Raw genomic sequence first — 27202 nt, 5'->3', positions numbered from 1 at the left:
TGTTAATTTCCACATATTTTTGAATTTCCCAAATTTCTTTGTTATTGATTCTTAATCCCCTTCTACTGTGGTTGGAAAATATCTTTGGCATAATTTCAATCCCTTAAAACTCACTGAGGCTTGTTCTATGAACTGGCATGTGGTCTATCCTGGAGAACACCTCACGCGCACTTGAGAAAAATGCATTTCCTGTGGTTACCAGGGGGCAGATTCTACAGATGTCTGTTGAGTCTAGTTGGCTTACAATGTTGTTCAAATCTACTATTTCCTTACCAATTTTCTACCTAGTTGTTGTATACATCATTCAAAGTGGGGTATTGAAGTCTCCAACTATTATTATTAAAAAGTTCATAATGATTTAAAGTCATTGTCACTGTAATAAATTATTACAAACTTAGTGGTTTAACACAGTAACAAAAATGTATTTATTATCTTACAGTTCTGAAGGCTAGAAATCTAAAATGGGTATGTAAGGCAGCATTCCTTCTAGAGGCTCCGATCCTCTTCCTTGCCCTTCCCATCTTCTAGAACAGCAGTTCCCGACCTTTTTGGTGTCAGGGACCGGTTTTATGGAAGACAATTTTTCCATAGACAGGAGTGCAGGGGGATTGGATTGTCATAAGGAGCATGCAACCTAGACCTCTCACATGTGCAGTTCACAACAGGGTTTGTACTCCTATGAGACTCTAATGCCGGTGCTGATCTGACAGGAGGCAGCGCTCGCTCACCAGCCGCTCACCTCCTGCTGTGCACCCGGTTCCTTACAAGCCATGGACAGATCCTGAGGACACATCTGAACACGGTATCCCTGTTCTGAAAACTGCAGCATCCATGGCTTATGGCCATATCACTCCAATCCGGTTTTGTTGTGATACTCCTTCTATCTGACTCTGACTCCTGCACATCCTTCTTATAAAGACCACTGTGATAACAGGTCCACCCAAATGATCCAGGATAATCTCTTCATCTCAAGATTTTTCATCATTTCTGCAAAGCACCTTTTACCATATAAGGTAACATTCACAAACTGTGGAGAATGGATAAGGACATGTTTAGGGGCCATAATTCAACCTACTGCAGACAGCAATGGAAACAAATCACTGAATCAAGTCCTAGTTTGTTTCATGTCACTGAGCTCATCAGGGTCAATATAAGTCGAGTACATTTTAGCCTTACTTTTAAATATGTATATTTGTGTTCTCTGAGTATTCTTTACATCTGTTTACTTATTATGTCAGAAACTTTTCATTTCTCTATATTTTTCCAATATTTTATGAAATCATTTCAAGTGACCGTGTTGAATATGCAGAACGGAAGCAAAAATCTGTGAATAAGATACACCTTTTATAGCACAGCAAAAAAAGCACAGGTTTTGAAGTCAAAACAGAGCTCAGTTTTAATAGTGCCCTGCTACATATTAGTAAACACTAAGGTTTAACTTCTCAGGCTTAGTTTCATTGCCTATAAAACAATACCTATAAGATAATTATTATCTATCTACATATATGGCTGTATCTATCTATCTATCTGTATACGTAACATATATACATTATTGCAAAGATTAAATAATACATGAAAAGATCTGGAAAACAGATCCTGGAATTGCATGTGCAATAAATAATAGTAGTTATCACTGTCATTATTACATATTTTTATTTCTGATTATGAATATCCCAGAATAAATTTTATGGAAATTAAATAATAATCTCTTCTCTTTCATAAGCCATCAACAATGACCACAGCCTGAAACAATCTTTCTCTTCTGAACTTCTACTATATCAATTGCTGGTATAATTCACTTGGCAAATAATTACTATACTTTCAGCATTTCCTCTATTCCCATCTTTCAATGTCATTTACCGTTTTTATCCTGACTTTATATTTTTATATACTTTTTACCCACCTAATGTGAAAAGTTTCTGAGGCCATGAGCCTTGAAACCAAATGGAAACTAGAAAACCAAATGGAACCAAATGGAAACTTGAAACCAAATGGAAACCAGATGGAGCCTTGAAACCAAATGGACACAAACTGAAGTTCTTGCTCTACCACATACTACATAATCTTGAGAGTTAGTTAGCCTTTCTGATGCTCAGTTTCCCCATCTACTCAATGGTAATAGTGTTATTACCTAAAAGGAGCATTAGATAATACAACGCACCTAGCATGAAAAGGCAGAGGGAAAAGCAAGTGCAAAGACACTGATTTCCATTTCCCAAACTGCAGTGTATTAAGATGAGAAGACACTGTTTGAGGGAAAAACAAATGCAGCAGTTAAAGAGGAGCACAATACATTCTTATTAATAAAAATGGGGGCCAAGTGCCGTAAATCATGCCTGTAATCCCAGCACTTTGGGAGACTGAGGCGGGATCACAAGGTCAGGAGTTCAAGACCAGCTTGACCAACATGGTGAAATCCCATCTCTACTGAAAATACAAAAATTAGCTGGGTGTGGTGGCGCGCACCTGTAATCCCAGCTACTCAGGAGGCTGAGGCAGTAGAATCGCTTGAACCCGGGGGGCGGAGGTTGCAGTGAGCCGAGATCACGCCACTGCACTACAGCCTGGGTGACAGAGCGAGACTCCGTCTCAAAAAAAAAAAAAAAAAAAAAGTGGGAAGATGGAAGGAAAACAAAGAAAATTTGTCAAGTCAATGAATTAACTACCTGGTCATTTTGACATATGATACCAAATAACCTGACAAATACCCTGACAGGCACTCTGAATACTACACAGATCGTCCAGATAAGACTGCACTGTGATGTGGGATGCAAGACAAAGTAACTCCGTAAGGCCCTTCCATTTTAATCTATTGTAATTTAGTAGAAACAGCATGGGTTTGGGAATCAGACTGGTGAAGTCCAAAGCATTCGGTTATCAGCTAGCCATGTGACACTGCATCAGTCACAACTTCCAGAAGAGCCTGTGTTCTCACTTGTAAAATGGAACTTATGTCATGCATCTAAGAGGGGTATATTGAGGTTGGGAAAAATATGGCCTGTAAATCTCCTGGTATGGTATCTGACACTTAGCAAGAACTCAACAAATCCCAGATCATTATTATTAATAATTATCTGACAATGACAAGTCACTTAATGTCTCTAGGACCCCTGATGTATAATTTGAGATTTAAAACCAGGCTGAAGGCCGGGCGTGGTGGCTCACGCCTGTAATCCTAGCACTTTGGGAGCCTGAGGAGGGTGGATGACTTGAGGTCAGGAGTTCGAGATCAGCCTGGCCAACATAGTGAAACCCTGTTTCTACTAAAAATACAAAAATTAGCAGGGCATGGTGGCGGGCTCCTCCTGTAATCCCAGTTACTCAAGAGGCTGAGGCAGGAGAATTGCTTGAACCCGGCAAGTGGAAGTTGCAGTGAGCCTAGATCACACCACTTCATTCCAGCCTGGGCAAAAGAGCAAAATTCCGTCTCACAAAAACAAAACAAAACAGGCCGAAGATACACTAGGTACTTGATAAACATTAGTTTTTTGCCACATACAGTCATACCTCTGTGGTAGGCAGAATAATGTCTCCCCCAAAGACATCCGCATACTAACCTCCAGAACCTGTAAATGTTAAGTCACACGGCAAAGGGGAATTACGGCTGCAGATGGAGCTAAGGTTGGTAACCACCTAGCCTTAAGATAGGGAGACTATCCAGGATTATCCAGGTGAGGCTGATGTCAGCACAAAGGACCTTACAAATGGAAAATTAAGGTGGAAGAGAGAGGAGCAGAGAGGTGGCAGAGCGAAAACATTCAGCCTGGAGTTGTTGGCTGTAAAGTCAGAGGAAGGGGCCACAAGCCGAGGAATGTGAGCAGCCTCCAGAGCTGGAAAGCTCAGGCACAGACTCTCCCCTGCAGCCTCCAGAAAGGAGCACAGAAGCACCCACACCTTAACATGAGCCCCGTGGGAGCCATGTGGACTTCTGAGCTCCAGGACCCTACGATCATAAAGCCACCAAATTTGTAGCAATTTGTTATGGCAGCCATAGAAAACCAGCATACTCTCACTTTGTTTTTCCATCTTATTTCAAATAGGTCTCAAAGAACATTTGAATCTGAAACTTGAAAAAAGAAAAAGCATCTTTTTTTCTACACAGATACACCTCATCCTAAAATAAAATCTATTAAGAATATAACTTCTTATTAAACTAAATTGAGTGATCTTCTTAATAGTGCTTGATTTCAAGGACTTGCCATAAAGAATTGAGACACTATGAAACAATATAAACTGGCTCATTAACATTTTGGGCCAACGGTGTTAAACAAGAGATAACACATAGCACAGAAGTACCTGAGTTTAGGAGAATCAGCCAACTCAAATGAAGTCTGAATTCTTAGAAACTAAACAAGACATACTGCATACTTCCACTGGGCATCTGGTTCGATTCAGGGCAAAGTTTGTGGTATGAAATCTCTTGTGAATATTGGGATTTGGTTTAATCAGAAGAAATACTGCTTTATCTATGTAAATGTGATGTGAGCTGGGGCCAACATTTTCTCTCCAAATAAGGAATCCAAATCCAGATACTTAGGAAAGTTTATAAAGATTTTTTTTTTTGAAACAGATGGCAAAACTTTTCTGGAAAGTTTTACAGGTTACTCACACAGAAACTGACAACTTTAAAGTGAATTAAATGAACTATGAGACTGTGAACTATCAACTGACACATCACTAATTCCTGGTATGGTCTATGAGCAAAGGAACTGAAAAAATGTCAGTGATAGACTCAAGCCTCTAGAAGACAACAAGGATCCTGCTGTTCTCTCAAAACTGCAACATCAGCAGCAGCAAGCAAGAACAGTGGCCATTCTCACGGATTCCTCCGACTCCTCTGGAAGATCAGATCGGGCCTCAGTGCTAGAAGGTGGGGCTTCCATGCAGTAAGCAAGAGGCTTAAAGGCTGTCTTCTGAGGAGGGGCTCTTTTCTGGGCTTTTCTCCTGCAACTCTCCCTTTTCAGTCTGTTTTTATCATGTGGCCATTGCAATAAGAAAGCCCCTGAGCTCTACCCATTTTGGAAGAGGCCCCTATGCTCCACTCAAAATAAATAAATAATTAAGAACTGAGGTGCAACCCAAGAGAAAGGCAGCCTGAAGCAGACAAGTGAGCCTTCTCCTGTCCAAAGCCGCAATGAAAGGAGCTGGGGAAATCTGGCAGTTTATACATCAAAAGTTGTGGCCAAAGTTTGTTAATAATAAAAAGTGTTTATCTGTCTAGAATGTTGTCTCTGCACTCCACATATATCCTCAGAATATCCCCGAGGCATGACCTAGACCCTCATCAAGCAACGGGATTCATATTCAAGACATGAAGATCTAAGTCCAACCACTACCAGAAGAAGTAGCAACACTAACCAAAAACATTCAGAACGAAAGCAGCAATTTCAGCATGCATATGCTGGTGCGGGCGGGAAGCCACAAAGCGCATCATCTAAATGGAAAGTGTGAACCAAGTCCAAGTCAATTTGGAAGCCACGTGGTCACCAATGAAGAGAAGCTTTGAGGAGCCAGGAAGCTTTCCGGACGGAAGAGCCTGTGACACCCCAGCTACTCCACCATACTTGCTGAGCTCTCTGTACCAAAGGTCTCTCCTCCAAATTCTCATCAGCTTAGGGCTCAAGAAGCATACAGGTAAGCATCACTGGAAGTAACGAGTTTTAAGATTCCTACTTAAAAAATGCATAATCAAAAAAAAAAAAAACTTTTCAAATAAACAGTTTTAGGTGTAATTTACACAATTCAGTAAACTTTTTATTTACTTATGCTAAGTAAGCAAGGAAAGGAAGAACTGAGGGATTCTTTTCCTTTGCCCAACCTTTCAATGGTGATAGAGCCACAAGGATCCCTCTCCTGTCCTTTCCCTTTTGATTCCACACACTCCCTGAGTGATCTCATCCTCAGCCACAATTTCAAAGGCAGGGCAATGCATTTTAGTAAGGCTGGTATCTAGAAAGACCACATGTGATTCTAAACTCACATAATACAAAACGTTTCAACCTCCCTGTTGAGTACCCACAAGCGATCCGTCTAAAACAGAGTTGAGCACGCCATTCTCCTGCATGACATCCTTCAACTGTGATCCAGAACCTTAAAACACATTCGTGCTCCCATGCATGAGGCCCTTCATCCTAGTCCCTGTCTAATCCTCTTGTCCCATTTCTCCACACATTCCTGCATTTGCTTTATTCTCCAAATAAGACTGCTAGGAAGAGCTTTCACATATGTCATTCATTCAACAAACACAGTGTGTCTTTTGCATTTCAGACACAGCTCTGGGCATTGGAGGCCCAGCAAGGATAAATGCCCCAGCTCTCTAGGGCCTGGAGTCTAGTAGGCACCATCTTGATGCAGGTCACTGAATCCTCATCGTGTGTCTGGTGTCTGGGAGGTAGCGTCGTGCCTATTTTACAAAGTGAAAACCTGGAGTTTAGAGCGGTGAAGGTATGTACCTGGGCCCAATAACTCTTCCGTGACAGAAGGGTACCTCCAATTGAGTCTGAGTACCAGAGCCGAGGCCAGTGCCTACACTGCCATAGAGTGAACACTCCTGGTACACCTATCTGAAAAATGGCAGATCTCTCCTCAAAATCAGTATCTGGAAGTTCTAATAAAGAGAAAACACTTTTTCAATCTTCTTTCACTTGCATTCTGAAAGAATGAATTCATTGCTGTCATCCACAATGAGAAAGCTGAGACCAACTGGCTATTCATTCTATACACACTTACTGAGTGCCCACTATCTCCCAGGCACCACGCTGAGCACTGGAGAAGGAATCAAAGGTAATGAGTCAGATTCCCTGCTTGTAAGGCAGCTGGATTCTCATTGGAGAAAGAACTCCCACCCAATCATCACAATCGCAGTGTGATAAATGCAATGTTGCATGCACAGAGGACGGTACTACACTAGGAGCTGGCACACAGAGAGTGAGCGAAGAGAACAGGGACGCATTCACTGCACACTGTAAGCCAGACAGGGAGCCCTACGAGCTCAGAGATGTCATGATTTAATGCTAAGCAGAGAGACTCTGAGAAGTGAACTTGCATTAGTTCCATCACACTCTGGAGCCCAGGATGTTTCTACCACTACGTGAGGAGTCACACACAAGTCCCCACTCCCTCACCAAATCGGAATAACAAAGCTCCATGCAGCACCATAGTGCCATGTGCACTTGTCTTCATTACAGCCCTTCCACCCCACAATATAAATGTCTTTTAATTTGGCCACTTCCCCACTGAGCTGAACACTCTTTAAGCAGGCATAAAGTATTAGCTTGCTCTGCATCCCAGAACTTAGCCCAGCCTAAGCATGTGATCCTTACTGAAAAAGGGGAGAAATAACAGCAACTCCTCCAATCCAGTAGGAAAGACTGTGGAGAAACAGACACCCAACCAGTCTTCTCTTACGGGTGTTTCCCCCAGAAGTCTATAAATAGTGATGTCCTGAAAGGGTCTAAAAGTCTGAAGCCTGAATAGATTATGCTAGTCTTTTGCCTTAATGTTCACTCTCCAAACCTAAAAGACTACTTTCTGCCACAGACCTTTTATTGGAAGTAACATGGTGCCCTACCTAAAACAGGTGAGACAAGAATTCACACACATTCTTCTCAGTTAACATTTCAAGGAGTACACAGCGAATATCAATTCTGTGCCTAGTATTCCATGCTGGGCCCCATGAAGGAGGAAAACAAGAAAACTTGTCCTGCTCGCCTAATTAACTTTTGATTACTTACAGATACACCAGACATGCTACACAGATTTTCTCATGACCATTTTATACATGAAGAAACTGAAGCTATTCAAGCTTACTATTTCCACAGGTAGCAACACATCGTTCACCCATTTAAGAAGCAAAACCCAGCTGGGCAGGGTGGCTCATGCCTGTAATCCCAGCACTTTCAGAGGCCGAGGCAAGCAGATCACCTGAGCTCAGGAGTTCAAGACCACCCTGGCCAACATGGTCAAACTTCGTCTCTACTAAAACTACAAAAATTAGCTGGGCGTGCTGGCGGGCACCTGTAATCCCAGCTACTTGGGGGGCTGAGGCAGGATAATCGCTTGAACCTGGGAGGCGGAGGTTGCAGTGAGCTGAGATCGCGTCATTGTACTCCAGCCTGGGTGACAGAGCAAGACTCTGTCTCAGGGGAAGACAAAAAAAAAAAAAGAAGCAGCAAAACCCCGACCAAGGGGGAAAAAGGGATGAGAAAAATACAATCCAGAATACAATCAATCGACTGTTAATGGCATGACTTTCTTTTTTTGTCTCCTTATTCTCTGAAGCTATTAGAAACCGTGTAACACAGGGCAGGGGATTATCGCTGTTGGTTCTGAATTGGTGGTACACCAAACGATGGGCAGCATGTCAAAAAGGAGACATTCCTCATGAGTCTAAGAGAGAAAGAGACACTTTAGTACTTCTCATGTTAAAACAAAACAAAACAAAAAAGTAAAACTTGTTAAATCAAAATCTTATAAGGCACTTCAAGACCCAGAAGATAAAAGCCATGGAGGAAAGAAGCCTGCTCGGTTTCCTTTATCAGCACTCCAGGACGCTCCACAGATCCAAGGATTGTTTTGTGACCCAGAACATTAAACCACTCCTTTGGATTCTAGAGAAAGGAGCAAGCAGAACCTCATGCTGCTTCTCACAGAGAGGAAGGCTAATGGCCTGCTGAACACCAAAGAAGCTACACACCAACAGGTTTAAAATCGACTTTTGAATTTTTGAAATTAAATAAAAATTTAAGCAGTAATTAAAGCCTAATTTATTTTAGAGTCATCAGAGACACTTTAAATTGAATGAACCTCCATCTTTATGCTCAAGCTGCTGGCATCAGCTGCGATGTACTCTAGCGCTTGGTTTCTTTCCAGTGTCAGACATCACCTTGATGGCAGTCTCTGTGCATTAACAATAGGTGGTCCTGGCCAGGCACGGTGGCTCACGCCTGTAATCCCAGCACTTTGGGAGGCCAAGGCAGGTGGATCACGAGGTCAGGAGTTTGAGACCAGCCTGGCCAACAGGGTGAAACGCTGTCTCTACTAAAAATACAAAAATTAGCTGGGAATGGTGGCACATGCCTGTAATCCCAGCTACTGGGGAGGTTGAGGCGGGAGAATTGCTTGAACCTGAGAGGCAGACGTTTCAGTGAGCCAAGACTGCACCATTGCACTCCAGCCTGGGCGAAGAAGCGAGACTCGTCTCAAAAAAAAAAAAAAAAAAAAAAAAAACGGCCATCCTGGCTAACACAGTGAAACCCCATCTCTACTAAAAATACAAAAAATAAGCCTGGTGTGGTGGCGGGCACCTGTAGTCCCAGCTACTCGGGAGGCTGAGGCAGGAGAATGGCATGAACCCGGGAGGCGGAGCTTGCAGTGAGCCGAGATCACGCCACTGCACTCCAGCCTGGGAGACAGAACGAGGCTCTGTCTCAAAAAAAAAAAAAAAAAAAAAAAAAAAAAAAATAGGTGGTCCATCCTAATGGCATACTCTTCTCTGAGAATGGGATCACTCCCTGATTTGTCACTGCTGTAATAAAATCCTTTTTTGAATGAATTAGAGCAATAAATTACATAAAGAAAACTGTGAAGAAACAAATCTATTCTGAGACAATAAAAGGGGTATAACTTTGAAATTTTTCACCCAATTGATTGGTGCTGAAGTCTTGCTTCTCAGTCGAGCCTACGCAGAATGCAGCGACACCAGACCAAAGCAGGGGCCATGTGCTCTGCCTGCAGTATGGCTATGCTTTCAGATATGCTTTCATTAAGGAAAGGTAACTATTTCATCATGACAAGAAAAATACCCTCACGAGTTTATAAAATCATTTTTCTCAGTATTATTTTGCATATTGTGCACATTATGTTTCTAAAAGCCTCTCATCTTTAAATAAGGACCTGAACAAATTGACAAGTCATAAGAGACTGATGTCCAAAAGAGCCATGAGAGGTCTGCAATAGAAAGAGCCCACAATTATCATTAATTCATTCATGCAAATAACTTCTATTGTGCCCCTATTTTAGAAGGCATGGGTACAAATGAATTTTACCAAGTTTGGTAATAAAGCCTGGGCCCCTAGTTTCTCTGCTGAGAGCAGGGAAGGGTAAGCAGACCACAGCCCATGGCACACTGCCTGTTTTTATAAATAAAGTTTTATCAGAACACAACTATTCCCATTCATTTACATACTGCCTGTGGCTGCTTTTCTGCTACAGCAGCAGAAGTTGAGTAGAATGCACGGCCCACAAACTATTTACTCTTCAGCCTTTACAGAAAAAGTTTGCTGGCCCTAGGCGTAGAGTTTAGCATAAAGACAATGAAGGTACAGTCACAGATAGGTATCTACCTCCCAGCTGTCCGGTGAAAGAGCCAGAAAGCAATGACTACCAGCACTCCAGATCTTGGCTTCTAAACAACATTCCACGCTAAAAGGAAATGAGGGCGCCTTTGAGGAAAATGGTTCATTTGAGGGCTAGGGCAGAGCAAGAACAAGATGAGCATGGAACAAGTTGCTGTTATAGAGATTAAAAAAATACTAAGCCAATTTAGGGGATGATCCTCTCAAATGGACCCAGGAGCCAGAGCAAAGGGCTCTCAATGGCCAAATCTTAAACAATTTGAGCTTCAATTTACACAGTGATAGTAAAGGATTATAACCCACTGAATTAAAGAAAAATGCATGAATTTAGAAGACAGATATGACTGAATAAGAAAGAGGGTGAGAGGGATTGAAAAAGAGAAAGAGGCAGAAAGAAGGAGCATAAAAGATTCCATTTCAGTAGAATATCAACCAATAAATGTAGATGGAATGACTGTTAGAAAATTACCATTTTACAACCATCATAGTAATAATTCAGGTAAGAAATGTTAATGGATCTAAAATATGTGAGGGAGAGTTTAATGAGGAGCAGGATATTTATTTACATAGTCTCAAAGTATCTCCTCACAGAAGTATTAATTAATTACCAAAGAAAAGCAGTAACTTCACAGAGGAGAAAACTGGCACTACCTTAACCAAGTGATGGAACTTTTCACCAATAATGACACAGACGTTGTGGGCCCCGGTATGAGGGGCTGAGAAGGACCTACCATCACCTCGGTGGCATTCCTGCCAAGACAGTGTGTGACACAAATCTAACTCTAAGGAAACATCAGACAACCTAAATGGAGAGGCATTCTACAAAAAACTGGCCTTGTATAGTTTTTGTACAGTTTTCCAAAATGCCTATCACGAAAGGCAAAGGCGGACAAAGCAGCTACTGCAAACTGAAACACTAAAGAGGCCTGACACTACACGAAATGTGTGATCTTGACTTGGGTCCTGTAAAAGACAAAACCAGAACAACTGGTGCCATCAGTATGTGAACTGTAGATGAGATAACAGCACTGTATGGTTGTTAAACTTCCTAATTTGGATCATTGTACGACAGTTATGAAAGGGTAGGCCCTTATTTTTAATAAATACATGCCAAGGTATTTAAGTATTCATTTGTAAAAGATGATATACGAGGAACAGAAATATATGTGTAATAATCTCATCTTAGATACAACAAATATATTCTATGTTAAAAATGTATAGTGAAATTAAACAAATATGAAACCACTGTCATTTAATCTTTTTTTTAATTTTTAATTGTGGGGGTACACAGTAGGTGTACATATTTATGGGGCACATGAGATATTCTGATACAGGCATGCAATGCATAATAATCACATCAGAGAAATGGGTATCCCTCACCTCAAGCATTTATCCTTTCTGTTACAAACAATCCAAGTATACTCTTTTAGTTATTTTAAAATGTATGACAACCACTGAGGTGGCATCCTCTCTGCCATGTGCAGATGAGGGAATAGAGGCTCGGTGAGGTAAAGTCATGGTCCAGAACTCACAGGTCAGCTTAGCAGTTCAACAAATATGTGTTGAATAAACGAATAAAATGAAAGGATAAATTTTTTAAGTCCTGGGGACTCATTAACAGCATTCAGCCCTGCTAAAAGTTACTAAAACAGGAAGCCTGGCTTTGTCCAAAATTCATCCCACATTTTATAGCTAGTACTCATCAAGTCTCAGCCCACTCAAGTCAGTAAACAGAAGGCAAGAGGAAGCAGAAATTTCCACACCAACTGACAAATCTTTTGTTACTGTTGTGTGCTTTCTTACACAAATCAGATTTGGGAATTTGATTTATATACTCCAAAGCAAATTAACTGTGAGGAGTATAATTTTCCCCCAGAATAAACATATTACCATGGCCTGTAACCGTAAGTCAGACTACCCTAACAAGTTATTTGACAAAAGCTTTCAATTTAATGTTTTTGGAGTATACTTTTCTTTAGGGCACACTGATCCCTATAATATAAGTTAGCTTTGTGATCTCGAACAAGTTATAAATCCCTCTAACCTCCATTTCTTACCTGTAAAATGAAAACAACAAAACTAAATTCACGTGAAAGTCATGGATTAAATGAAGAAATGTGTGAAGAACCTAGCTACAGTGCCAGGCATACCTTAGGCGCTTGAGCAATGGTGGCTACAAAAAAACGCATGGCTTTCTGAAAATATTGATTAACAAGTACGCCTCTTAAGATATCAATAATATGAAAAATACCAATGCATGAAAATCAAAAGCAATGCACGTTTATCGATCAAGACTCATTTCAGTTCAAATAGCTACCAGTGTGAAAGAAAGAAGGTAACCTAGCTATGTGGAGTGCCATCTAGTGGCAGAAAAGCAGAGCACAAACGGCACAAACATTGAAGCAGAGAAAGAACAAGGAAAAATGATGAAAATGAAAACTGCCCCTTATCTTCATCATAATTTCCATATTTTCTCCCATGGGAGCTCGAATCAACAGTGACCCCAAGTGTAAGATATATATCGAAAAGAGACATTTAAAAGGGTGCCCTCACACACTCTTGCCCTTTATCATATCAAGGAAGAACATCGATAATATGCTAGGAGCACCTTTTAAAATTCTTAAAATAGCAGCAGGGGCTGATTGGTGAAAAATTATGGAAATGTAAAAAATTATGGAAATTTACTGCTTACCAATTCAGAGTAAGGTATCTTGTGCTTGTGGAGAGAGGCTGCTGGGTGTCCAGACATGTTTTAAGATATGCAGTCATAAAACTGTTTATGGAAGCTTCATTTGTTAATTTAGGCTTCAGGTGCTGTGTCTTGAATAGCATAATAAAAATCAATCAGAGCTGCTGCTAATTTTGTGCATGATATTAATGAAAGAAGCTTCCTAAAGACTGAATTTCTCCTTCAATATTTCCTGGATTGGAAAACTAAAATAATTCTAACAACATAAAATTACCCTAAGAAATGAAAGTAGATGATTTATGTATTGAATTTTTATTATATACCTTATATCTGAAAAGTGATGCCGATACTCACACATCTGTCTTAGAACATTTTATAAAAATTGCAGGTAACGTTTATTAAGCACCTACTATGTGTTAGACACTGTACTTACGTCTAAAACAGCAACCCTACAAAGAAGGCATAAGGTCCCCAATTTCACAGACGGGGAAACTGAGGCTCTGAGAAATAAAGTAACTTGCAGGGGATTACAGACTAGAAAGCTGTCACCTGTAATCACATGGCTCTTTCTGCACCAGCTCATTCCTTGTTGAGTAACACTGTTTCCCAAGTAAATGCTACCCACCAGATGTTGCCACTGGTCAGAAAGTTCCTATGCCGTTTTGCCATGCCCCTGTGTGCCCTCTGTACGGTATGCAACCTACCCTGCTCACCCAGTCCAATACTAGGCATTTAATTTGAAGAGCTGCATAATCCAAATTCCCCACAAAAGTAAAACATGAAAAACAAGACATATTCAAAGCTTCCACCTCTATCTGGTGCTAACAGGTGCCCTACAAAGTGTCATAGTGTTGGGCAGACAAGGATCTGAATCCTGATTCACCAGTTACCAGCTATGTGTTCTTAGGCAAATTATGTGACCTGCCTGACCTCGGTTTTCTCATCTATAAAATAAGGTAAAATGACTTACTCTCTTTTAAGACTGTTAAACTAATTCCATGAATAACATACATAAAGCATGGGAACCAGAAAAGGCTCTAGATAAATGGTAGCTACTATCATTAGCAACTGCAGGGCAAGTATATTTAAACATATTCCCACCTTCCAGAAAGCCACAAGCATTATCTGTGGGAATACTTTTTCTCTTTTGTAAACCTACTTTTAGAGAATGAAGAATTCACAAATATACCATAAACTGACTATAAATCCCTGATATCATACTCTCGACTGTTTTTGTGATAAAGTATTAAAATACAAAGAGCACTGCACCTCTAGGAGGCTCCCTCAAGAGACAGAACTTTAGCAAGAATTTCACTGGCTTTCTATATGGAATATTTTTCTATTTTCTTTTTGGTCATTGAAATATATACATATTTAAAAATCCTTACTTTGAATGCCTACTGAAGACTGAAAAACACTGCCAGAGAGCACAGGAGAAAAAAAGTGAGCTTGCGTTTTTGGTAAAACACATTTTCAGTAGCCCCTTTTAAAAATTCATCACCAATGGAAATCTCTAAGAGGCTTCTGCTATAATGAAACTTTTATTTAAAAACAACAATGTTGAATTCTGTCCTTTTATCTCTTTTCTTAAAGTATCTTAACAAAACACTGCAGACTTGATTTAAAATTTCATCCGACTACTTATAAGCTGTGTACCTTGTACCTTGACTGGGCAAGTTACTTAGTGTTTTTGAGCCTTAGAGGCCTCATTTGAAAAAAATAAAGGAGGAGTGCAGGGAATAAAACCTCCTACCTTGCAAGATCTTGTGGGGATGCGAGAGAATGCACAGAAAGCAGCTGGCACAGAAGAGCCTCAAATTGGTGGCTTTTATAATCATCATCCCCAACGCCAAGGAACATTCTCCTTCTATTGTTTTGGTAGAAGATATAAGTCATTCTATCTTCACTCAGTGGGGCTGGTGACAACAGGCAAATGGGGCTTTTGATATCAAAGTTGCTGCTGGCATTCAATTTGCGGTTTCAATTGCTCCTCTGGCTTTCTGAGTCTCCATTCGGCATCTGAAACTGTGGATAACTCTCTCAGGTAAGAAACCTTATCTGGCATGTGACTAGGGCTTCCAAAATTCTGTTTTTAATCTGTCATGAGAAATATCATTAGGAGTTTAGAGAAGGAGAGCAAATTGATAAGAGTGCAGTGATTTCATAAATTCCTTAAGAAAGAATAAAAGTAAATAAACATCTGATTCAAAGCAGATCTGACAACATCTTCTCATTATCTCCTAGAGAAGGATCCCTACTGTGCAACTGCATTTAAAGAGCACTGGGATGTTTTTCTGCTTGTTCAGCCCTGCATTTCACTTAGAACCTTCTTTCATTGATACGGGCAGAACTGTTGACTTCATCCCCACCTCCAATTCAGGTCCTCTAAAGCCGTAAGAAGCAAAGCTCTTTACTGACTGCTAAATTCCAAATATACTTTCTGATTCTGCTACCCTTAATGATAATTAACACGTAACACTGAAATGAAGACAGGAGTTCCCAAGGGCCCTGTGCTGAGACGTATGCTAGGTGCTGAAGACACAGAGGAAAGACCAGGCCCTGTCTTCCGAGGAAATCACTCTTTACCAGGAAAGACAAAGATCCAAACAAAGCAGTGTGATGAGGATCACACCGTAAGAGCACCAGGTGTTATGTGACACCAGAAAATAGGCAATCCAACCCATTTCGAAAAAGGTCAGAGGACTTATCTTTGGGCAGAAATGTGAAGAATGAAGTATGAAAATGGATGCTATATAATTTATCTTTCAATTCAGCACAGGCTAGAGGAAAAACAAACTGCACATAAAAAAGCCAGGGTTTTCATTCTCCTTCTATCATTCACTAATTATAACATCACAGGTTGACCAGTAACTTAGCCCTTTAGACTCTCAGTGTTACTGAGAGTCAGGACATGGTAAAAAGAACAATGGACCTGTAAAAGAACAAAGCTTGACCCTTCACTCTGACATTTTATTATAAGCATGTCACCATGGGCAAGTCACTTTAGCTGTCAGAATCTTGGTTTCTACAACTGAAAAACTGGGCTAATAACCTCTTCATCTCTGAGCTGTTACTAGTATCAAGATTACAAACATGACCCAGTACCAACAAGTGCCTCAAAAATGTCCACAGGCTGATTTATTAACAGTAAATCTAAGCCATCCAATCACTAAATATTTCAGCGTAGTTGAAGGACTAAGATGTTCCTTAGGAAAGAGGGCATCTACAAACCAAAAATTCATTCTCAAACGCACACAGAGGAGAGCAGGAGCTTCTCACCAGTGCAGACTGTTTTTCCTCCCTACCCCTAGGACCCAACACAGAGAACCGGCATGGCAGGTTCTCTATAAGCCTGTTACTAATGTCCAATACCAAAACCCTGTAACTCACAATCACTGGGTCACTTTTAATCATAATACACTCTATAAAACTCAGAAATGGCATATCTAACACTGTGAGTGATCGCATTTTCTTAAAAAACAAAACAAAAAAACTGATTAACACAAAGAAAAACAATAAAAAACTAAAAACTAAATAATCACATCCTCCTTTGGATGAAACAGAAAATCACAAACTATAGCATGAAGGCACCATACCTAAATACAATTCTGCAGTTCTCATTCTTACTCTCTACTTTACAAGTCTGTGACATTCAAGCAAATCCGAAATGTTTTCCAAAAGGGGTCCCCAAAAATCAAGTTTTAAGCCCCTGGGTTTTGTGGATTACAAAGAGATGTACATAAAGTAAAGTAATAATCCTTCCTTAATATATTTTTATCCCCCATATTTATTCTAAGTAATGCTAAGAGTTGTAATATTTGAGAAACTGATATAAAAACCATTTTGATATACCAACAAAAAACTTTTATCAACCTAGACACATATCTGGACCACCTTAATCTTGAATCCTCTGCTCCACTTTCTCTTGTAATCAAAGACAACTAAATGTAACTTGGCAGTGAGCCAGCCACCAATCCATACATTATATCAGATAATTAAAAATACAGCGTTATGTAATCTTATTTAATGGTTACTTGGCTTGTATTGAAAACCATCCAAACCAATATCAGAGACTTGGATTAAATTATAATGCATAAGACATTTCTAAAGATGTTTTTTAGTAAGAGTCAGCACATCCCCTACTAGCAAATATAAAACATGCAACACCACTTTCATCTCCAATTAACCTCTCCTTGGCAAGAACTGCAATGTCAATTCACCCAACAGGCACCAAGGTGGGGTCCGGAGTGGGATCCCAAAGCCTATTTTCTTTGACTGAGTTTTAACATCAAATAAACATTAACCACTAATTTTGTTAGAGAAACAAATTCAGAGGCCGGGCACAGCGGCTCACGCCTGTAATCCCAGCACTTTGGGAGGCTGAGGCAGGCAGATCACGAGGTCAGGAGTTCGAGACCAGCCTGGCCAACACAGTGAAACCCCATCTCTACTAAAAATACAAAAATTAACCAAGCATGGTGGCGCACACCTGCAGTCCCAGCTACTCGGGAGGCTGAGGCAGGAGAATTGCGTGAACCCGGGAGGCAGAGGTTACGGTGAGCCTAGATTGTGTCACTGCACTCTAGCCTGGGCAACAGAGCCTGGGCAACTTCGTCTCAAAAAAATAAATAAATAAATATTCAGGAAACAAATTCATTTAGGAGGTGGAGGAGGAGAACCAGTTATTCTGGTAAAATGAAAATAAAATCAGCAATCAATGCCCACGATGAAACACAAGTCTGGAAAAATATAAAAGCCAATGTATACCAGACAGGAGTATATCTCTTATTGTCATCCTAGCTCAAGAAAGAAAAAGAGTAATTCAGTTAGAAAGTTGATCAATCTTTAAGAACACTGAATTTTTAAAGAACGACTACACCTCATCTATAAACTGTTTCATTATCATAATGCATTGATTATTAAACTAATATACTAGTCACAGGAGGGCTTTAATTCAAAAGTGCCTCTTGGCCTCAGCATCAAAATCCTGGAAGACAAATCTACCGTGAATGTTTGCTTCTTCAAAGAAGGCAAGTGCAGACAGAAACTTTCTGTAAAAATCAGGATAAACTTCCTAAAGGATATATATTATTTCCTATACATTTAAGTCAGTTGGAAACACTCATACTAATTATATTGATTTCTGCAGGGTTTGAAGTCAGCAAGTGAGAAGTATTTCATTCCAACATTTTAGGAAGGCAAAATAAGAAAGAACAACGTCTTCGGAGACAGAAGACCTGAGAGTTCAAATTAAATCTCAGTTGCCCACAAGCTTAGATAGCTGGGATCCTCAGCTCCCTCTCTGAAAAGAGAAGACATGAACATATACTGGAATGCAAGTGTGAGGACGAAACTAGCGCCTTGGAAACTTTAAAATACTATGCAAACATAAGGCCTTGTTAGACTTTAGAGATACCATAAAACATATCTATTACATGGCACGCTAAGGTTTGCCATGCTGGCCCATTCTACAATTGAGTGCCGAAATACCAACTCCAATGTGAATAACTGCTGAAAACACAGTTGCATTAGAGGCAAACACAAAAATAACTAAATAAGAAAAAATAGCCCATAACAAGATGGTTGGATTTAAAATCAAAGCTTCCTCACAATCATGTAGCTTCAGATTTAAAACACTTGTAATTTTGGAGTTACATAAGAGTGTAATTAATATTTTAAATGATAAAGCTCTGCATTCTGAATATCAGCCTGTGATTTAAGAGAAAAATGTTTCAGTCTGAAGTAATCTAAATTAACAGTAAGGTAAGATTCTGAGCAGCACCTCCTCCTTCCTTCACATGTGAGAAATATACTTCTTATAAGAATTACTTTTATGAAAAGTAAGTTTATCAAGTTTAATACCTAAAAAACACTAAATGGCAACATTTCCCCAGTAAATATCTGTTTCAAGTAACTGGAAGCCATTAACACTGGTAAAAACACAGAATCCAAAAGAATTTTGGACGTTTTAGCAACACAATATTATGGCAACATGGCAGAGAAAATAATTCTGACTTTTAAAATAAGATAACGCACTATACTTTCAGTTTAACTGTTCCTTAATTGAGTACAACCTAACTTTGATTCAGCTTCTTTATCAGGAAAAATGCACTTGAGTCCACAGTCCAGAATATTTCCAATGCCACGGATCTCATGCAATGTTACAAATAAATTTCTTTCACAGAGATGACAGCCCAGCAGGCAATAAAAGATACATGTAAATCATCAGGCACAAGGAGTACAAACTCAACTGCAGAACTGTTCAGAGGGCATAGAAATAAAACTTAAATTTTTTTCTTTTAATTAGGAATGCATGCCCATTCACTTTTTCACAAGCCCATTTTATTAAAGAAATAAAAATAAGCCTGCAATTAAAATAAAATGAGGGCGCTCCATAAGTCTATTTCTGTTCAACAATTCAAATATTCTTAAATTCTTGGAGACAGTAAGAGTCTCTCCACCACCATCGGTCGACCACACACACACTCTACTCTGAAGAACTGGCTGAAACAGGCAAAAACTGGAGGTCACTGTTTTAAAATATAGGTATCTATATACAAATAGAATATGTCTGCCTCATCTTTCACTTCCAACAATAAAAGAGCCAGGGCGAGCACTAAGAGCAGCAGATCCGATTCAACTAGGGAACCACAGGCTGTCAGTGCACAGTAATCCCTGCAAAAGGTTAACAGATCTGACCAGATCATGTTGCTGCCATTTCCCAGAGAAAAGACAGACCAGTGGCACCCACACCCATCTTCATCTGAAACACATATTCCAGGAAAAGCAGAAGACTGCTCCCGGGAAGGAAGGCTTAATTTACCGTGCATCCCAGCAGATGATTCAGGAAGCCAGAGAAGGAGAAAGCCAGGGGAACACTGTCCCGGGTAGGCGTGCCTCCAGAAACCTCTGTATCCCTGACCCGCAGTACGTCCTAGGACCTTTCACACCCTGAGCTGGCTGGAGTCGTGTGAAAATGGCAAGGACTCCCTTCACCACTGTTCCGAACCTCAAGCCAGCCACCAGTGAGGGTCACCCAACCCAACGCCCTCCGGAACGGTGCTCTTTTGCCGGCCTCTTCTCCCCTACTGACTTCTCCAAGGGCCAGCCTGCAAGGCTTGGCATGGGCTGCCCACCCCTGGGGAGGGCTGACTGCCCCGCCAGGGCTGCTGGAGCCTGGTCACAGGAGATACAAAGGGCTGGGAGGGGGAACTGGGCTCCTCCCCTGGGACCATGGAGCTCCTCTCCTCTCAGGTGCTGGGGTCTGACCCCAACCCTCTTCCAAGGTCCCCAAACTTCGCTAACAATGCAAGCACCTGTTCCCTTCGCCTCTTCTGCATTTGAGTCCCTCAAGTCCTTCCATTTTCCTCCAGCTTTTTCTCCAGTACCTTAGACAAACCAAACGCCCTACTTCCCCGAGTCCAACACGCTCCCCTTCCATGACATAATTCAAACTCGTCCCCAACGAAGCCCCCAGATGGTCGCTGTCCCCCACCCAGAAGTTTCCCCTGGGTGTCCCCGAGTCCCCAAAGATTTCCTTCAACTCTCACCCATGCGCCCCAGCCTTCTCCTTCCAAGTCCCCAAAATTCACATCAGGGTCTTCCCCTAGGTGTCCTACAGCCTCCCAGATCCCCGTGCAAACGACCCCGGGGGCCACCCGCGCCTCCGTCTCCGCCGCGTCCGCTGACAGCAGAGGGTACGGAGGCGCCCCCCGGACCCCCGCGTTTCCACCCGGCCCCCAACCGCCGCCGGCCGGCAGTTAACGGCCGGCGCCTCACCTTGGTTCACCAGGCGCAGGGCGTGCGTGAAGGAGGGGTCCAGGGAGTCCTTCTCCGCCATCAGCTCGGGCAGGTACTTCTCCTCCATGCTCGCCGGCCGCCGGGCCCGAGACGTGGACTCCAGGCGCACGGGCGGCGGCGCCCGGCAACCCCCGACCCCGCCCGCGCCCCCAGCGGCGCGGACCCGGGGGCCAGACGGGGCGGCGGCGGCCAAGCCGGGCGGTCGGCTGGGAGGTGGCGGCGGCGGCGGCGGCGGCACGGGGGCGGGAACCGGCCGCTCAGCCCCGATCCCCGGTGGCCGCCGAGTGCCCAGCGCCGGCGGCCCCCGCGCCCCGGGCGCGGGCCGAGGAGGAGCGGGCGCGGGCGGCGCGGTTAGGCGGGCCCTCGGGCCCGGCGGGCGGCGGCGCCCCTGAGGCAGTCCACGGCGATCCCCGCCAGTCCCGCCAGCACCTGCCAGCACCCGAGCCACAGCTGCGACCTGCACGCCGCGCGCCGCCCAGAGCACTCTGAACCACCCCGCCGAGCGCCCAGCGCCTGCCGCCGGCCCCGCCCCTCCTCGCCCGGCTCCGCCCCGCCCGGCTCCGCCCCGCGCCCGCCGCCCCGCCCCGCGCCCGCCGCCCCGCCCCGCGCCCGCCGCCCCGCCCTGCCGCGCCGCGCCTGCGCACTGGCGCCCAGCGCCCCGCCGCGCGCTGCCTCCTGGGGCCGCTCTCCGCTGCGAGTCCGCCTTGCCTAACCCGGCGTTTGCGAGAAGGGGTGCGTCCAAGGGCCCCTCCCGCGTGCCCGGCGCCCACCTTTGGCCCTGAGGGTCGAGTGGGGAGCCTCACGACGCTCTTACAGCCTTTCAGATGCACGGACTGGGAAACTGGGGCTCAGAGAATTCAAGTGGCTCGCCCAAGGTCACCCAGCGAGTGATCCTGGGAAGAGGGGACAAGGGTCGAGCTGGAGCTGGGAAGGGCGCCCCAGTTCGCCCCAGCCGCGCACTGGGGAAAAGCAGCGGGACCGCCCTGCTCTCTAAAGCTCCCTGGACTTCTCTAAGTTATGTCGCGTTGCTGTCCCCTCGTATTTTTAAGAGAGTAAGGCAGGGGCGCCGTCCTTTCTCCGCGCCTGAGCTCAGAGCGCCAACCTCCTGAGATCCTCCAGCTCAGAGGTCGGTTACATAAAAGCGCGTGCCCTTCTGGGCGTCTTTGTCATCCCGACTTGCTCCTGGGTTGTCATTCTCTTAGGTCATAAACCGGCTGTGCCTGAACACAGCTGAGTGAGCCGCGTCTGAGCTCATCCGCTCCTGGGGAGAGGCCCTGGGACGCCCCGCCTGTCGGTGGCAATGCCCTCTGTCCCCTTCCGCCCACCCCCAACCCCCAGCAAATGCTCTCCAAGGCCATTTCAGATTTCCCGAGGCATGTGGAATAAACGTCCCCCAGGAAGGCCAAGGACTCCAGTCCTTGCCCTGCCGTTTTTCCTGCCTTCAAACACCCAGCTCAAGTCCCGGCTTCAATGTCACCTTGCCTGGACAGCCTCTCAGGACCTCCCTGGCAAAGCAAGTCACAAGTCACTTCTCTGTGTCCCCTCAGCTTGGTCAGAGGTCATTCACAGACAGCTGTAATTCTGTTTTCAGTGGACCATGAGCATCAGGGACAGAGCTTGAGTTTTGTTTTTGAGGGGGAAGGTCACCGGCGTGTAGTACAGGGGGCAGGGATGGAGGGTACTAGAAATGTCTCTTGGAGGAATAAGTCAGTGGCATGCCACTCCCAGCCAATAGCCTGAGGACAATCCCCACAGTCCCCCAGGCAGCCCCCGCACTCCCAGTGCAAATGGAGGCAGCTTTACAAACCCGAGGGGAGTGAGAGGTGGTAGAAATCTTGGAAGCTCTAAGTCCCAGACCCGAGTACTCAACTGCCCTCACTCTCAAGGCTCCACTCCTCCCCCGGGTAAGGTGCCATTTCAGAGTCCCCAGTAAGAGTCTTCCTCATGGCTCTCTTCAGTCTAAACTTGCAAGAAGCAGAAAAATAGCACAGTTAAAAGCAAAGCCTCTGGGGTTAAACAGCCTGGATTTGGAATCATGGGTCTGCTGCTCACTAGCTGTGACCTTGGGCAAGTTTCTTCACCTCAGGGTCCTCATCCGTCAAGTGGAGATGACAACCAAACCTATTTCATAAGAAGTTCATGAGAATAAATATGTTAACTCATAATGAAATACCCAAAACAGCATTCTGCCTATCGGAAATGCTGAGCTGATCTTTGCTTTGGGTTTTTTCCGGCTGCAAGGCTGTCCTCTGGGCCTTCTGAGCCTCCTTCGCCTTCCCTTCAGCTGTAACTCCAGGGACGCTGGGCAGACACCCACCTGTGGACTCCTCACTGCTGGACATGGTGCTTCGCCCCGGCCCGGCCAACTGAGTGAAGGACCTGTGACCGTCGCACCTCTGTTTCTGACCTGGGCCCAGCGTCAGGCTTGTAGGCTGCTTGTGCTGCTCTTCTCAATCCCAGGTCTATGACTGGCCTCTCAGCCCCAGGAACAAAAAGGGCACTTCCCAAACCACCCTCACCCAGAAGGGCAGGAGTGTGGATGGCTGCATCCTAGCTGCTACCTGCCTCACTATGCCGCTTTGTTAGTTAACTTAGAGCCTGAGCTTCCCAGTCCACACCCCCAAAACCAGGGTTATGCCAGTAGTCCTGCGGTGCAACAGGAGGGACTCATAGGACAATGTCTTTTCTTTTTACAACTGAAGGGAAGCATACACCTCTGGCTTATATTACTGTGTCACAGGACTTACATTCTATGGTAGGGTTCCCTGACAGCTGCTTGTAAAGGGGGAAAGGGAGACAGAGAATGTCTGGGATGAGGCTAGAAGAGGAGAATGGGGCCTGGATGCCCAGTGGCTTCATCGGAACGCTTAGACTCTCTTTTCTAACAGCTCTTCTCCCTCTGTGTCTTCCATTCAGACCATCTGCCCCGGTGACAGTCCAGACCTTGAGGAATCACTATTTTTATTAAGTGCCAGCCCTATGTTTACGTCTTCGGATTCACTATGGTCCTCGCAACACCCTGTAAGGAAAATTCTATTGATCACCACTTACAAAGAAGGAAACTGAGGCCCGGGGCAGTTTAATACCACCTTGCTTAAGGCTCCACAGCTGTCAGCGGGGATCCTAGGCCCACCTGACTCTCTGACCCTTCTTTCTCTCCCTTGCTGGTTCTGCCTTCCCAGGTGGCAATCTGGGACGCTCCTGACTGGCTCTTCATCCCTCCCTGATCTGAGCTGGCAGAGTCAGTCCACCAGCAGCTGTGGAGGAGGGCTATGCACTGGGAAACTGACAGCAAGGGCACTGAATCTTCTGCTCCAGACCCTCCTTCTCCGAGAACCTTCCAAGAGGGCAGGTGCCAAGCACTGTGAGTGCTCATGCAAGGTCCTCCAGGGAGGAGGGAGATGAATGTCTCCGTGAGATGCTCAGGAAATTGTCCCCACCCACCAACCTGGCTGAGCTGTTGGCTGTGGGGCACCTCCATGCCATGCTGCACACTCTGCTCATCTTCATGAGATCACCGTCCTGCAGGCGCTAACCCTCTGATTCTTTTGAAAAGGAGAAATCAGGTCTTGGGAAAGGTGGTGATTTTCCTACAAGCAGCTGCAGGTAGTACTCACACTCAGGTCTTTCGGCTTCCAGGCTGAAAGAGGTCTCTCTAGAATACACCAGTACTCACTGAGCACATACTATGTGCAGAGACTGCTCTGGATACAGGGGACATAGCCATGGACAGAACAGACTTCTCCAAAGGCCCTTAAGGCCAGGGCACTGGGGCTGCTTACTCCATCTGCAGAGTTTGTGGTTAGACTGACCAGACGCTCAGGTCTGGACGGGAAGCCCCGCACTGCAATAAGGAACTGTGGCTGCTCTTTCTTCTCACATCCAGGTCTGGGACTAGCCTCTCAGCCCCAGAGACAAAAGGGTACTTCCCAAACCCACCCCAGCCAGTGACACTGGGCCATCTCAGAAAACACAGCAAGTCCCTGTGGCCCCAGCCCACCGCCATGGCACTGTCTGTCAGAATCCACACCTGCCTCCTCTTCCTGCACCTACTGACTCCTGGGGAGAGAAAGACAAGTCCCTGGCCTTTATGACACTAACTGCAATAAGTCAGACACAGCTGCAGCAACTCGATGTCATCAGAGGAGACACAAAATGTAGGGAGTGCGTCTATGAGGAAGTTTTCATATTTGCTGCTCACGCTACAAGCTTCTCACTGCTGCTTACACTACAAGCTTCCTCTTCCTTTTGTTTAAGAAAGGTGAATCCTATCCCAGTTACTCCAGAACTCTGCAGTGCCATACTGTGAAGTCCTAATCTGACTGCACCAAAGGCCAGAGAGACCTCAGCTTGGCCCCAGCTGCCTTGCTTACTATCCTCCTCACAGGATCATTTTGAGGTTGAAACTGAAGCATTAAGCTCACATAGGCACCACGTGCATTTTAAAGCTTTTCCACTCTCCGTCCTCTCCACCAGCATTGTTTGTGCTCCTGGTCACACTTAACACATCTGGCCCTGGTCATCTGTGGACCCCTTTGCCTTCACACTGTCCTCAGAGCCTGCTCAGCTGCCCAGCCCAGTGCCTGGTCCAGAGGTCAGTTCACAGCAAGCACTCAGCATTCATTCTGGATCCGTGTCTCCTAAAATGCAGTCCCGGAACAGCACTGCTACCCAGCCATCTGAGGCCAATTCATTTGTCATGTAAGGCAGGCACCAAAAGATGGCACATCCTTACCTAGAAATCAGTCATTTATGTGTCAGGGAGGAAGATAAGAGTGTTCACTCTGATCCCTGACTCCAGTCAGTTACAGCAGGAAATACTTCTTCAAAACTTGTAACTGTGGCTGAAAAGCCTTGACACAAGTGGGGGAGGACACAAAGCAACTCTTCAAAGTTGGGAGACTTCACACAGTTCAAAGCCCCATGTAGATCTGGAGTGCCTTCACCAAGGACTATTTGGTCTGTGAGTGGCTCTCTTGTATTTTACTCAAACAAGCTCCAAAAATCTCCCTCATTCAGGTAGTCACAAGCCACCACTTTTTAGAGATGAGGAAACTGTTGCTCAGAAGGTTTAAGTGACTCAGAGATAGTAAGTGGAGAATTGGACACATGCTTGCATGCGTATACACACACACATACACATGCACGCGCGTGCGCACACACACAAACACACACACGCACAAACACACTCCCCCCAATGTGAGGATGGATAGAATCAGACTTTCAATCCAGTCACTCACATACCTGAAGACACCTGTCTTTCTGTCTCTATCCATCTGCCCTGCAAATCTATACCCTCCTCTCAGTATTTGGTGGATGGAAACCTCAGTTTCTCTCGTCAGCTCTCTTCTTTGACAAGAGAATCGAGCCATCCTGGCTCTTTCTGCAGCTTAAAAAAAAGAAAAAAAATTTAAAAAACCACACACACAGATATTGTGCACACACCCCCTAGTGGCCACATGTGGAAACACATGCCCCACAAAGTGCATTGGGGTTGATAACCACTTGGGTTTAAGAAGGAAACCCCAGATAGGACTGCAACTCCATCCTAGGAAGGAGGATGGTGAAAGATGACCTTATGTGGAAGACAGTGAAAAAGGAAAAAGACAAAGAAAAGGGGGGAAGAAAGACAAATGTGATGGAGAAAAATAAGGCAGGAGAACAAAAGGAAGATTAAAGAAAGATATATAGAATAGGAGGAGAGAGAGAAAAAATAAGGCAAGCTTAAAGGAAGGATGTTTCTCAGTGTGAAGTCTTTCTCTACTTCAAATATAAGCACAAAAAGTAATGATGGAAAATAACACGAATTGGTGTGTCCAGGGTCAGCTGGTCATCCTGTACACAGGCAGGTGGGGACAGACCAGCCAAGGATGAGAGGGGACAGGGCTTGTATCTGACTCCATCACTGCCTGACTTGGTAATATTTTCAGAATCCAAAGCTTTCTCTGTCCCTATTTCTGAGCTTGTAAAGGGTAGCTAATAGCAGTTGTTCTTTCCTATTTTATTGAGGTCTGATGAGAACAATAAAGATTTGCAGAGAAAACCCTGAAAAGTGCTCTAAGCTCTTGGACATAACCATCACAGAAATGTGTTTTATTATTTTTTCTCAATGCAGCAAAAACCCTCCATCCTTTGCTTCCTGGTCTAAAAGGTTATATGTGATGCTGGAGTGCCAAAGTACTTGCTGTATTTCAACAATGCGTCAAGTTATCACCACCTCTGGTGCTTTGGAAGATGCTGTGATTTGGAAAGCACTGTCAAAATGTAAAACATTATTGCCACAGTAGTAAAAATATCTGTGTCCATCTCCTAGTCCACTATTTCTTGTCAGGATGCATAGAGATACACACGAAACAAT

General features: G+C 44.1%; 1 protein-coding gene and 1 long non-coding RNA gene across 9 annotated transcripts in view; one reads left to right on the top strand and one right to left on the bottom strand.

Moving 5' to 3' along the window:
* Positions 1-21341, bottom strand: part of KHDRBS3 (KH RNA binding domain containing, signal transduction associated 3) — a 201221-nt gene extending 179880 nt beyond the window's left edge. For 2 of the 7 annotated variants that reach the window (XR_010127303.1, XM_054497909.2), the window contains exon 1: positions 20824-21341. Coding sequence is in view for 4 of the 7 variants with exons in the window: in XM_054497909.2 (XP_054353884.1) it covers positions 20824-20911 (88 nt within the window). In the remaining 3 variants the exon portion in view is untranslated. Of the gene's footprint in view, positions 1-19867; positions 20130-20594; positions 20798-20823 lie in introns of those variants that run through there. The other 5 variants (XR_010127301.1, XM_054497905.2, XR_010127302.1 and 2 more) reach the window with 3 other exon arrangements.
* On the top strand, positions 20815-27153 carry LOC134740048 (uncharacterized). Of its 2 annotated transcripts, XR_010127305.1 has the most exons (4): positions 20815-20896; positions 23129-23304; positions 23761-23865; positions 24027-27153. It is a non-coding gene; the product is annotated as an uncharacterized LOC134740048 (long non-coding RNA). The 2 variants fall into 2 exon arrangements; XR_010127304.1 differs by having other exon boundaries at positions 23761-27148.
* The last annotated feature ends 49 nt before the right edge of the window (positions 27154-27202 follow it).

The sequence above is a fragment of the Pongo pygmaeus genome, chromosome 7 (genome assembly GCF_028885625.2).
Source record: "Pongo pygmaeus isolate AG05252 chromosome 7, NHGRI_mPonPyg2-v2.0_pri, whole genome shotgun sequence".
NCBI classification, from domain to species: Eukaryota; Metazoa; Chordata; class Mammalia; order Primates; family Hominidae; genus Pongo; species Pongo pygmaeus.
Note: the sequence above shows the minus strand (reverse complement) of the source record. Positions and strands in the feature narration are given on the sequence as shown.